The sequence below is a fragment of the Tiliqua scincoides genome, chromosome 1 (genome assembly GCF_035046505.1).
Source record: "Tiliqua scincoides isolate rTilSci1 chromosome 1, rTilSci1.hap2, whole genome shotgun sequence".
NCBI classification, from domain to species: domain Eukaryota; kingdom Metazoa; phylum Chordata; class Lepidosauria; order Squamata; family Scincidae; genus Tiliqua; species Tiliqua scincoides.
Genome location: NC_089821.1, coordinates 81,722,151 through 81,734,579, shown reverse-complemented (window position 1 = coordinate 81,734,579; position 12,429 = coordinate 81,722,151). Strand labels below are relative to the sequence as shown.

At 40.8% G+C, this 12,429-nt stretch overlaps 1 protein-coding gene across 1 annotated transcript in view; it reads left to right on the top strand.

The window, feature by feature from the left end:
• OSBPL11 (oxysterol binding protein like 11) overlaps nt 1-11,063 on the top strand; it is a 35,582-nt gene extending 24,519 nt beyond the window's left edge. Inside the window, exons 9-13 of the mRNA XM_066611841.1 lie at nt 1,206-1,704; nt 3,411-3,597; nt 5,699-5,881; nt 7,651-7,804; nt 9,337-11,063. Coding sequence (XP_066467938.1) covers nt 1,206-1,704; nt 3,411-3,597; nt 5,699-5,881; nt 7,651-7,804; nt 9,337-9,414 — 1,101 coding nt within the window. The 3' untranslated portion in view covers nt 9,415-11,063. The remainder of the gene's footprint in view (nt 1-1,205; nt 1,705-3,410; nt 3,598-5,698; nt 5,882-7,650; nt 7,805-9,336) is intronic.
• Nucleotides 11,064-12,429: the final 1,366 nt, after the last annotated feature.

Sequence of the window (12,429 nt, the reverse complement as noted above, 5' to 3'; positions counted from 1 at the left end):
TGGTGGACAGCTCGATGAAAATGTCAACTCAATGTGTGGCAGCAGTGAAGAAGGCTAATTTCATGCTTGAGATCATTAGAAAAGGTATTGAGAATAAAATGGCTAATATAATGCCTTTGTACAAATCAATGGTAAGGCCACACCTGGAGTTCTGGTCATCACATCACAAAAAGATTATAGTAGAAGCTGAAAAGGTGCGAAAGGGAGCGACCAAATGATTGCTGAACTGGGGCACCTCTCTTACAAGGAAAGGCTGCATCATTTGAGACTCTGCAGTCTATAAAAAGGTGGCTGGAGTGATTGAGACACACAAAATTATGCATGGGAAGGATAAAGCATGGATAGAAAGATGCTTTTTTTTCCTCTCTCACACAACACCAGAACCAGGGGACATCCACTAAAATTGAGAGTTGGGAGAGTTAGGACAGACAAAAGAAAATATTTCTTTACCCACCATGTAATTAGTCTGTTTAACTCTTTACTGCAAGATGTGGTGATGGCATCTGGACTGGATGCCTTTAAAAGGGGATTGGACAGATTTCTGGAGGAAATGTCCATCACAGGTTACAAGTCACGATGGGTATTTGCAACCTCCTAAAATTAGGAAGTTGCTACTCCAGATGTAAGGGAAGGCACCAGGATGCATGTCTCTTGTAGTCTTGTGTGCTCCCTGAGGCATCTCTTGGGCCATTATGAGATATACGAAGCTGAACTAGATGGGCCTTTGGTCTGATCCAGTGGCGCTCTTCTTTTGTTCTTGTGCATGAACAAGGTTAAGGGCCCAGTCCTATCGAACTTTCCAGCAGCAAGGTAACCCAGAGGTAAGGGAACAAACACTCCCTTACCTTGAAGAGACTTCAATGTGTGCCCCCCCTCAGCAGGATGCAGTACACATGCTGTTGGCACAGCTGCATCAGCGCTGATTTTATGGCTTAATGAATTAGGATTGATGATGATTTGGTGACGGCTCCAAAAACCTGATAATGGTAGTGTACTTGTTCAGAGAAGCCCTAACCTGGATAAAAAGCTTTGAATCTTTCATTTCTTTCTTTCTCTTCTAGAACTGGCAATTATAATTTATAATTTGACAATCATAATTAACTTGAAGAGTGGACAAAATTCTCACATCTTTGCTTTGCCTTGTTATTAAACTTTGTCTATATTAAGTGTTTGAATTAATACAGCTTTCTCTTTGTTTGCTTCAGGTGGTTCTTCCCACTTTTATTTTAGAGAAACGCTCCTTGTTGGAAATGTATGCAGATTTCATGTCCCATCCAGATCTCTTCATTGCAATTTCAAGTGGCACTACCCCTGAAGAGAGGATGATCCGTTTTGTTGAGTATTACCTCACTTCCTTTCATGAAGGTCGGAAAGGGGCAATTGCAAAAAAACCATATAATCCAATAATTGGGGAAACCTTTCACTGCTCATGGAAGATGGCTAAAAACCAAGTACCATGCGACACAAACAGTAACTCTTCACTGCATTCCCTCTCTGAGCAAGTGACTGTGTCAGAAGAGTCGCAGGGCCAAGCAGAATCAGACTATTACACCGTCAGATTTGTAGCGGAACAAGTATCCCATCATCCTCCTGTCTCAGGATTTTATGCTGAATGCGCAGAAAGAAAGATGTGTGTTAATGCTCATGTCTGGACAAAGAGTAAATTCCTAGGAATGTCAATAGGAGTGACTATGGTTGGGGAAGGTATGTGGAAAATGCTGCAGTTACCTCTTTAATGGATTAACTGTAATACAAGGCTGATCAATATGAAAGACAAAATAGAGCTACTTGATTGTGTTAAAAGTTGTCCAGACTGTTCAGTTTAATCCCAGGGATGGGCAAGCAGTTAAGTATCTGACTATCTTGCATGTGGATTCCTAATCAGGGATTTTATATAAAAAAAGCCAATTCTTACCTTTTGGAGGTGGGGAGGTGGTATAGTAAAAACACAGATTCTGGAGATTGTGCTGAGCCACTGATTTGAATAGTGATACATTGGAATTCATCATGTAATTTACATGTTGCCTGTATCTGACCTGACCTGATCAGAAGGGTTTTGTTAACTGGGAACATCTTTTACAAAGGGGTTGTGTTGATGTAGAGAGGAGGATATGATGAAATTTTATGGGAATATAATTGAAATTGAGTATCTGGTTGGTTGAGATTGGGGCAATGAGGCCTATTGTGCTACGAACATCAATGAAGGGATAAGCAAAACATCTTGCTAGTTTTTGCTGACATGACTGCCTTCAGGATTGCAGAACTATTTGAAGTGGGTAGGCAATTTGCATGTCTTGAAAATAAAAGGTTTTGATTTTAGTCAGCAGAAGGTGGTCCTTGTATCTATATATGATCCATGTCATCTGAACCTCTCTTAGTACTCCTAGTAGCTCCCCTATCCCTTCACTTGGGGCTCAATCCTATCCAATTTTCCAGTGCTGGTGCAGTTGTGTCAGTGGGTGTGTGCTGCATCCTGTGATGGAGGGGCAGTCACTAGGGCCTTCTCAAGGTATGGGAACCTGTGTTTCCTTTCCATGGGGCTGCATTGAAGGTACACCAGAGCTGGAAAGTTGGATAGGATTGGGCCCTTATTCTCTTCAATGTTCAAGTAGGCAAATAAATTGGGTCAGTGAGGAGACAGAAGTGCCATACGAGTTGTTTCTTAAAAATGAACTAAGGGCCCAATTCCATCCAACTTTCAAGTGGTGATGAACCCATGCCAATGGAGCATGTTATGCATTCTAAAGTGGAGGTACAGTCCTGGAGGCCTCCTCAAGGTAATAGAACATTTGTTCCCTTACCTTGGGGCTGCATTGGCTCTGGAAAGTTGAATAGGGCTGGGCCCTAGATTAGACTTTGGAAGTGAAGCAAATTTAGTTTTATCGCTGAGGTGTGAATGAATGGAAAGTTTTCTCTCTCACTCTTTCTCTCCCCATCTAGTTGTAATTATGATCCTTACAGGGATAGTCTTCATCCAACAAATGACCCTCTGTCAGCCCAGAAAAGGAATGTTTGTAGATGTACCGTACTATTTGTATTGTCATGTACCATATTGCAGTAAGAATGCAGATTAGGGAAGGTGATCCCTCAGAGGCTTTAGCTATGAGAACTCTAGCGTGTGTCTGTGCTCTAGAGTATAGCCTTTATCACATAGCGTACAAATTGTTTTAAGAGGGCAACTACTTAGCAGTACTTCAGGAACTAGGAGGGTGAGTTTTTCCAGGCTACTAATTGTTACAGAGGCTGTTAGTGCTACTTTGATGATGATATTGAAATAAATGGTTGGGGGTTAGTCAAATTCTGATCATCTGCACTCTGAAATAAGGAGAGTGCACATGGCTTTCCCTCAGTCACACTTGTTTCTTTCTACTCCTGTGGGTCTGATAGTGATCTCTTCCTCTGTTTTGCAGGTATTCTGAGTCTCTTAGAACATGGAGAGGAATACACATTTTCTTTGCCTTGTGCATATGCTCGGTCAATTCTCACCGTCCCTTGGGTAGAACTGGGAGGAAAAGTCAGTGTTAATTGTGCAAAAACAGGATATTCTGCAAGTATTACTTTCCATACCAAACCATTCTATGGTGGCAAACTTCACCGGTAGGTATTTCTTTTTGCAGACTTTTCAAGTAGTTGAGTATGAATAACTTTATGTGGGTGATGTCTCTCTCTTTACCCTTGTTGAAGGCCTGTGCTGGATTTGAATGCCTATATTGTGTATGCTACTGAATTAATACACCTAGGGTGCGATCCTAACCAACTTTCCAGGACTGGCATAGTTGTACCCGTGGGGCATGTGCTACATCCTGCAGTTGGGGTTAGTCACGGAGGCAGGTAATGCAGTGTTCGTTCCCTTACCTCAGAGTTGCATTGCCCTTACCTTGGTGCTAGAAAGTTGGTTAGGATTGTGCTCTTACTGAATTAAGTGTAAACTGGAACTGCTATTCTTCCCCTCTTTGTCATCTTGAAAATTTGAGAGTGATGCACAAAAGCAAAATTAAATACTTTGTACAATGCTTTCATCCAGGTTGGGGGGTTTTGTCAAGTCCAAAATCTTGATAACAAAGGATCCCAAGTTTTAAGTCAGATTCAGTTGTAGCTACAAAGAAGCAAGCAAATGACTCTTGCCAGGGAGTTAGAAAAGCCAAATACTGTATTATATAGTAGTAATGTTGCCACACTTGGCTGCAGCCCCCCCTTTCCTTAATGCAGTTCTTTCCTAAATGGACTTGTATTTTGGACATACTTCCCAGTTTTGGAGGGGGGAGCTGTGTACAAGAGACTTCTTTCTAACCTTACAGCTGGAAAATAGACATCCTTGCTCTGACTTGACTTCTTCCCATAGATTCAGTTCTGTGTCTGGAAGGAAAAAGGGGTCACAACTTTTAGAAAACCCCCTTTGTTAAACAGGGCTGTTCTGGAGGCTAGAAGGAAGAAAGTGCTAATTACTGTACAGTTCAGGTCCATATGAAAGTTGTCTGTAAATTCTGTAGATAGTGTTGCACTTCTCTTGTATCTCATGTGCAAGTGAGCTTAGTTGTTTTTTTTTTCTTGATCGATAAAGGCTTTATGGAATTGGGGTTTGGAGGGCAGACTTTCCAGTCTGAATACCTGAATGTTTTTAAACATTCCTATCATCTGATAGGCATTTCATCAATTTAGTCCTAGAAGTCATCCCCCACAAAGTGTGACTCAGAAAGTTGTGGTTGCAAAATTTCAGACCATACAAGTAGCTAACAGGAAATAATTCCTGTGCACTATCAGGTCAGTGCCTCAGGACAACTCCTTGCATAGTAGAAGCAACCTGGCAATACATGTCTCCTCCCTTACTCCTACTCAACTTTCAGTATCTGTCTGACAATAAAACATTCAAGGGCGGCCCTGCCATGAGGCAACCTTGGAGACATGGTGAATGGCAATGTCCTCAGCCTGTCTGTCCACTTGAAGTTGCTGCTCCACTAGCCACTCTAATCCTTGTCCAACTTGCTAGCTGCAAGTTGGGAGAAGATGGCAGCAGTGGCAGAAAGCCTCTTCCTGCCTACTTGATGCTTTGTAAGCACCAGCTAGGCAATGAGAGGTTATTTTGAACTCACCCCTGTCCTTTCCCTTTGTTCATCAACAGTAGGGCAACAGAAATCAACATGTTTCTGAAACATGAAACATGAAACAAAGAACATGTTGTTTCTGTTTACAATGAGCACAAGCAAGGGATGTTGGGTTTCCAGCATCTTCTGCTCCTGTTCATTTCAAAGGGAAGTGGTATGAGCAGGGAGGCTGCATGAAGAGCTGTTGGTAAATTATGGGAAGGGGGGTTGAGGTGCATCTATTCATTCAGCCATCTGTCCTCCTTCTGAATGCATGGGGGATGCATGAGCACTCATGTGCCCAGAGGTAGCATTTAGATAGAAGGAGGTAGTGCAGAGACATATGTTGCGCCAAGCCCAATTATAGTAGTAAGCAGCACTTTGCCAATCAGTGCACGTGTTACTTATAAGCCTAAATGCATCCCTATTTCTTTGTGAGTTGAATATCTGAAGACTATTTCCAACATGTAAGTGGTTGAACATTACATGGATTCAGGAACTTCTGGATTATGTTCTTGTGTTTTGAAACATGAAGAACCTGTGAACCAACACTTGAATGCACAGAGTGAATTATTGTACTTTTTCCTGTGATCTTAATTTTAACTGCTGTGTTCTAGAGTCACTGGTGAGGTGAAACAAAATGCAACCAATACTGTGGTCTGTAGAGTGCAAGGGGAATGGAATAGTATCCTTGAATTTACCTACAGCAATGGAGAGACAAAATTTATGGATTTGACAAAACTGTCTGTGACAAGAAAACATGTACGGCCCCTTGAGAAACAAGGGCCGTTTGAGTCCAGGTAAGAGAGATTATGCTTAGAAAATGCTCTTTAACCAGACAAGAATGAGATCATTCTGGCATATACTGTCAATAACAGTGGTGAGAACCAAAGAGTTGTATGCATACCTAACGCTCCCAAACTCTGTTAATAGTGTGTGATTGCTCTCATCTCATGTTTATATGGCTGTAACCATAGCTAATCTTAACCAGGGTTTGAAACTAGTTCACAAACTTTGGTTAAGAGGAAACGAGGTTAGCTTATATCCAGGTTGGACAATTCCATCTGTATTGGCCCAAATAGTCTAGCAACACTTAAATGAGTTGGAGGACTGTTTGAGTACGGTGGGTTTACAGTGTGTCCACAATGTGATCTGATCACTGGTGACCAGTGGACTCTGTGGACTTTATGGTGGACTCTATGGCAAAACAAGATTCACTATATGGGGTTATTTGCTGTACGATGAGCTTATGATTTCCTCCAGCAGAACCTCATGAGTGATGGATAAGAGTTTGGTAGCATTTCGGCCAATAGCAGCATGGAATTTTAAAGATTCAATAGATGACCTTCATATTCTTTTCAGGGATGTGTGGCTTCCTGGAGTATAGTGTACAAGTTCAGATTTTTGGTATAGGGCACAGAAATAGACAGCTCTGGGGAATTTTTCTCTCATCTTCTAAAAAAGGATGTTGGGGCTACAAAGGCATTCTTGAAAGAAAATCAACAATGTGCAGGTGCCCGAAGGTAGACTGAATAACACTCCCCATGACTGGGAAGAACTTCAGTTCATGAATGTGTGTATTTTTTTCTTTCCCCTGTGACAAATGGAAATGGAATAAAGTATGCAAGTGTTCTTGATTCGCATAATAGACAACAGAATTGGATACCTGTATATGCACAGTTGTTACTATTAATGCAGAATTTTAATTTCTCCTAGATGTATCATATACACAGCCCTGCCCATATTTATCTGGTTATGCTAGTCTAGGTAGACCAGCTTGAAGCAGTCTGGCTTCTGACATGATACTAGACTAGCATTTCTCAACATTTCTCTTTGGAGCCCTGAGTGTCCCTGAGACTGTTGTTAGAAGTGGAAAGGGCTCCAGAGATAAAAAGTTTGAGAACCAGTGTCCTAGACTGTTCAACAATGCTGTCTTGTTCAGTGCGTGCCACAATCCACCTCCACTCCTTGATTCTGTTTCCTTCATTGGTTACAGCCGTAGCAATGTAGTAAACAAAAATGTGTGCAGTTGCTGCCTGTTGAATTCAACAGTCTTTATGCTGAGGCATACTTTCATGGAAACATTGGCATTTGGGAATAGTGTTAAGATCATATACATTTTCACACTTAACTGGATAGCAGTCTAGAATTTGGCTTGTTAAAACTACCTGTGGAATCTGGTACTTGTGCCTTTCAGTTCCCTATTTTGTATGTTCATTCATTCTGATTGATATCTTGTCATATCTCATGGGCTTAGGGCAGTGGTTCCCAAACTGTGAGCTACGGCTCCCTGGGGAGCCATAGAAACCAGCTAAGGGTGCCATGGAATTCTCACAAACATCTCGTCACTCTATACCATGTATAGGATTGTAGCCCTAATAGAGAGCTGTGGCCAGGTAGTCAGGGGAGCCACCAGCTGAAAAAGTTTGGGAAGCACTGGTTAGGGAGATGCGAGATGAGAAAAGATTCTAACTGTGAATTGTCCTCACTTGTAAGCTACTCAACAAGTATTGAAAACATGCTGACCTGCTGAGAGAGCTTAAAATCAGTTACACCTTCTGATTTACAGGAAACTGTGGCAACATGTGACTGAGTCCCTGAGGGAAGGGGATATTGATAAAGCAACAGAGCATAAAAGAGCACTTGAGGAGCGGCAGAGAAATGAAGAGAGGCTCCGGGCTGAGACAGGCGCACCATGGCACACTAAGTACTTTGTCAAAGAAGTAAGTGATTAAATGTGAGCTATCTGTGATAGGAAGCTGAGAGTGCAGTTTGCCTAAAGCCTTCATTGAGTGTGTTGCTGTAATGAGATTTGAAGTAGAAACTACTTGGCTTGTATGATTAGCTGCTATGCTATGGGACCAAGGGGAAAGGTCAAAAAAGGGCACCAAAATTAGACTGTGTTGCTATGAATTATGAATGATTAAAATAGGCCTCTAAGGGCCAGATTACACAGGGCATTTTGCTCCTAATGGTTAGGGGCTGTTTTTATTGAAAAGGAGGCTAAAATCAAGAGTAGAGGACCTGTGTGTGTGTGAAAATTGCTTAACTTTCCATGCCTGCAGTTTGTCTGCCTACACCCTTCCCCAAAGCTGCTTTTGCATCTGGTGGGAAGTGGGTAGGACTGCAGGAACTCCATTTCTCTTTCCCCAAGGGGTGCGAAGCAGCTGAGCAAGGTGGTTTTGAGCAGACAGAAGGCAGAGGAAAAACTACGCATTTTCTCCTCCTGATTTTTTTTAACATCTTTCATTTGGAAAAAAACCATTGGGAGAAAAAGTCAGGGAACTGTTCTTAACATGCATATAGGACCAAAGACCAAACTATAACATGGATATCATGCTTAGTTATGACCTGAGTCTATAATGCATCTGAATGTTGCTTAGAATTTGAATTTTGGCTGAAGAAGTTTTGAATCTTCCTATCAGTATTTTAAGGGCTCAGATCTACACCTGGCTTGCCATTTTCTGGTAACTAAGAGTCAACTTGCTAAATACAATATTCTGACCCATATGTTGTATAGTCCTACAAATGTTCAGAACTTTTCTTGTGGCCCTACAAGGAGCCTTTCACAGGCTGTACTGTTCTGTTGTACAGTAGCTACTTCTCATTTTCACCTGATGCCCCAAAGCACTGTAGGGTTTCATGTTCTGTTAGCAAGGAGCTGAACTGAACCAGAACTCCAAGCCAGTTCATAGATTGGTTTTTCAGCAACTGGAACAGAACCTAATATCTTCATTGACTTGAACAGTGACTGTGCCCCTAAACATGCAAAGTGGGTAACCATTGCAAACTACTTGTGCAATAACTGGGCACATAAGCTTTCAGTGATACAGGTGTTTTATTTTTCCTTCTTATTTGTTTTACTTGTATGTATTTTATTTGTAAAGTCTCTATTTTTAAAATTTAAATAACTATTTGTTTTTGTATAGAAGTAAATTACAAGCAAAAGTTTTTGATATTTTCCAGGAAATGTCTCAACCAGTTTGAAATTGGTTCAGAGTATTTGAACTGGATACCATATCACTTTTTAAAGCTAGTTCTGAACTGGAACCAAACCATAAAGTTAAAAAAAAGAAAGAAAACCCACACATTATTGAACCTGTATCAGAACTGATTCCAAATTTGTAGTGGTTCACCTCCCTGCTCTAGAGTAGTTTCGTGTCCTGTATACCACTTAGAGCGATTAGTGCTCACCATTTAATTTACTGATAGTGATTCTTCAACTGTGTAATGTTGTTCTCTGTTTAAATTGCAGGGAGATGGCTGGGTTTATTATGATGCCCTTTGGAAAAGAATGCCTGCCATACAAAATCAACAAGCGGACACAAATTAGATGGCATTTCTTCAGAATGATTCTTTTTGTCTAATCTCTACAATTTCTGAAATGCTGTATTTCACTAAGAGTCCTTTGGATTTTTTTTACAATTGCACAAAAGTAAATAAGCATAAAGGAATAGAACTGCTAGGGCACTTTAAAGCTGCAGAAAATCAAAAGGTAGAGCAAGAATCTTGCCAGGTATGTCTTTTTCACCAAAACTTTTTATATGGCTCTAAAGATTTTATCTCTGAACTATATATTGTGTTCTTTCTAAGCACACACTACTGCTAAAGCTGCCTAAGATGTTAAAAAACAAAGCAAAACTCCTCAAAGCAGTAGTATTCAGAGCTGCTAGATTGTTTTGTCCAAGTGGATTTACCTCTGAAGTAATTACCAACAGTTTTTCAGAATCTGTGCTTCAGTTTCCACTCATTCCTGAACTGTTCAGTGCCCATTTACAGAGAAGCCTCTTTTCTGCTGCTCTGAATTTACCCTCATTGAAAACCTTGAAGAGGAGGCTTTTCAGAAGTTGAACTTGGAATCAGTGTTATGAACCTTCTGGATCAGGACTTGATACTTTCTTTTTAAAATTATTCTTCAGAGGCAACGTGTGCATGGCTGTGGAAGAATGAGGGATTAATGTAAATCACACTTTTAAACAACATTCTAAAATAGATTAGAACTGTAACTGTGGGGTTTTTCCTTCACGCAAAAGAGTTATGAGGAAAGGGAGGGTTTAGGAGCAAGGGGTTTAAAAAAAAATTCAGAATGCTTTTTAACTCCAGAGTCTTTGTTTTGGCCTCATTTTGTTAAAGGACTGTTCATGCTGTAAATATCGTGAAAAGATGTATCATCTCTTAAAGACTAAGGCCTAGGTCTGAATAATACAACCTTTTAACAAAGTTGTATTAATTTTCTTCAGCTTTTTTGCCCCAGCCTCCCATCCCTCTTAGTGTTATAGGCAATCCAGGCAAGTGATTTGCTTTCACTTGTCTGTATGTTCAAAGTCAACCATCCATCTGTATGTGCCCATCAAGGTCAGAGACTGTCACTTTGGTTTTTCTATATTCTTGAAAAGGCTTTTTTTTGGCGCTATGGGACTGCATACATAACCAGTTGCAATCTGATATCAGGAAGCCATGTTCAGGTAAAAATGTCCCTTGTTTTTTATGATGCAAATATTTTATTGAAGTCTAAGAATTGCTGGCAATTAAGATTGAGTACTGATTTATGGTTTTCATTCTTGTTACTACAAGCTACCTTAATTTTTCTAAGAGTGGTGCCTTACTCTGTTTCTTCTTATGTAGTCTTCCAATCAGTGTATATAGTATTAGCTGTCACCCTCTGGTTCATGTCAACAGTGGGCCTCTCCCTACCATCATGAAAACTTACAAACTGTGTGTGTGTGCTGGTCCAGTGTTTATTTTTTTCTTCCATTTTAAGGAAAAAGAATATTGGAATGCATCCAAGAGAGGTTAAATAACTATATTAATTTTTCACAAAGACTGAAAAACATACTGAAGAAGAAATCTGGGGTATAATGCACACCTGTTGAGATTCCTTTGTATATTTTTTTTTGCTGTGAAATGCACTGAAATCTTAATGCGAGTAATGTACAATTCCATGTGTGAGACGAGGGAAGGAAATAAAGCTACCAAAAAAAACTATTCATTTTGTGTGTCTTTATGGTATTGAAATGCTGATTGCATGTTGCAGAATCTGGCTCTCCAGTTCAGGATCTAGTGACTTAAGAATCCATGGAATCACTGCCACTTCCCAAACAAAACCATGTATGTTTTTCTGCTTGCATAGAACTCAATACCATGTGGTCAGCTGCTTCTTTACTAGTTCAGCTTTCCTAATACCATGGAGCAAAACTCTGCAAAGCTGCTACCAGTCAGAATAGTCAATACAGTAATCTCTGATAATGGGAAGGATATGTTATCAGGAAGTCAAGCGCTATGTGAAACAGCACTACAGGAGACACTGTTAAAGATAAGACAGGAAACTGTACTTATTGACCCCATGCCTCCCAGAATACTATGCTCCCATTGCCTATAAGATCTGTCAGTCATGCCAAGACAAAAGAGCTTTGTAATCTGCTAAAGCAGGGCTGGCTGAACCCCAGCCCAAGGGCCAGATCTGGGGTTTAGACAAATCCTTCCCTCTTGTGACCAGCATGCTGAGTTCCAGAGCACCGTGCCTCTTCCTGTCCCTCGGGACAACACAAAGCTCCAGCCAGTCACATCTTTGCACAAATCTGGGTGCAGTGCCCGCTGGGGCATTGCACCATCGATGCAACAACAATATTCTGCAGTATCGGAATTCTACAAGAACCAGTGTCTTGCACTGTGGTATTTAATATACCTGCTTGAAGCAAATCCTATTGGTTTCAATAGTACGGAAGTTCCAAGTAAGCATGCTTATGATTACGATTTTTGGTGAGGATCTAAAGAGCTCCATCTGTCTGCCTAAAAAGAACTTCCTTTTTTGCACAGCATGTTCTAATTGCCCCTTGCACAAGTTCAATCCTGTTCCAGAGAGTGTCCTGGCACTTGGGAGTGGCTTTGTAGGGAGCATGAAGTTTTCCTGTGGATTGTGAGGGAGGCCAAAACATTCTTTTTCCTGTCAAGAAGCCACATGTTTACTTCTTTGATTCCAGTGTAGTAGATGCTATAGAAACACAAACTCCTCTGATAAAAGAGCCAAATAAGAATGGTTAATGGAAAAGTGAGTTGCTTTTCTGCTAGACACAGTCAAACAAGAGACTTAACTCATGATTAGCAGCCCTGTGGCACTGTCTGGGACTGCAGCACAGAGGCAGAGGGTATTTTAGCCCTGTCTTCCCTAAAAAATCCACTCCAGTAGTTATTTGACGCACTACTTTCATGCTGTAGTACCAGTCTGAATTGTGACTCTGCCTAGATGCGACTCATGAATAAAGTCAATTCTCTAACTCAGTGATTTTTCAGCTACTGTGCTGTGGCACATCAGTGTGTCACAAATGATCTACAGGTGTGCCACAGGAGT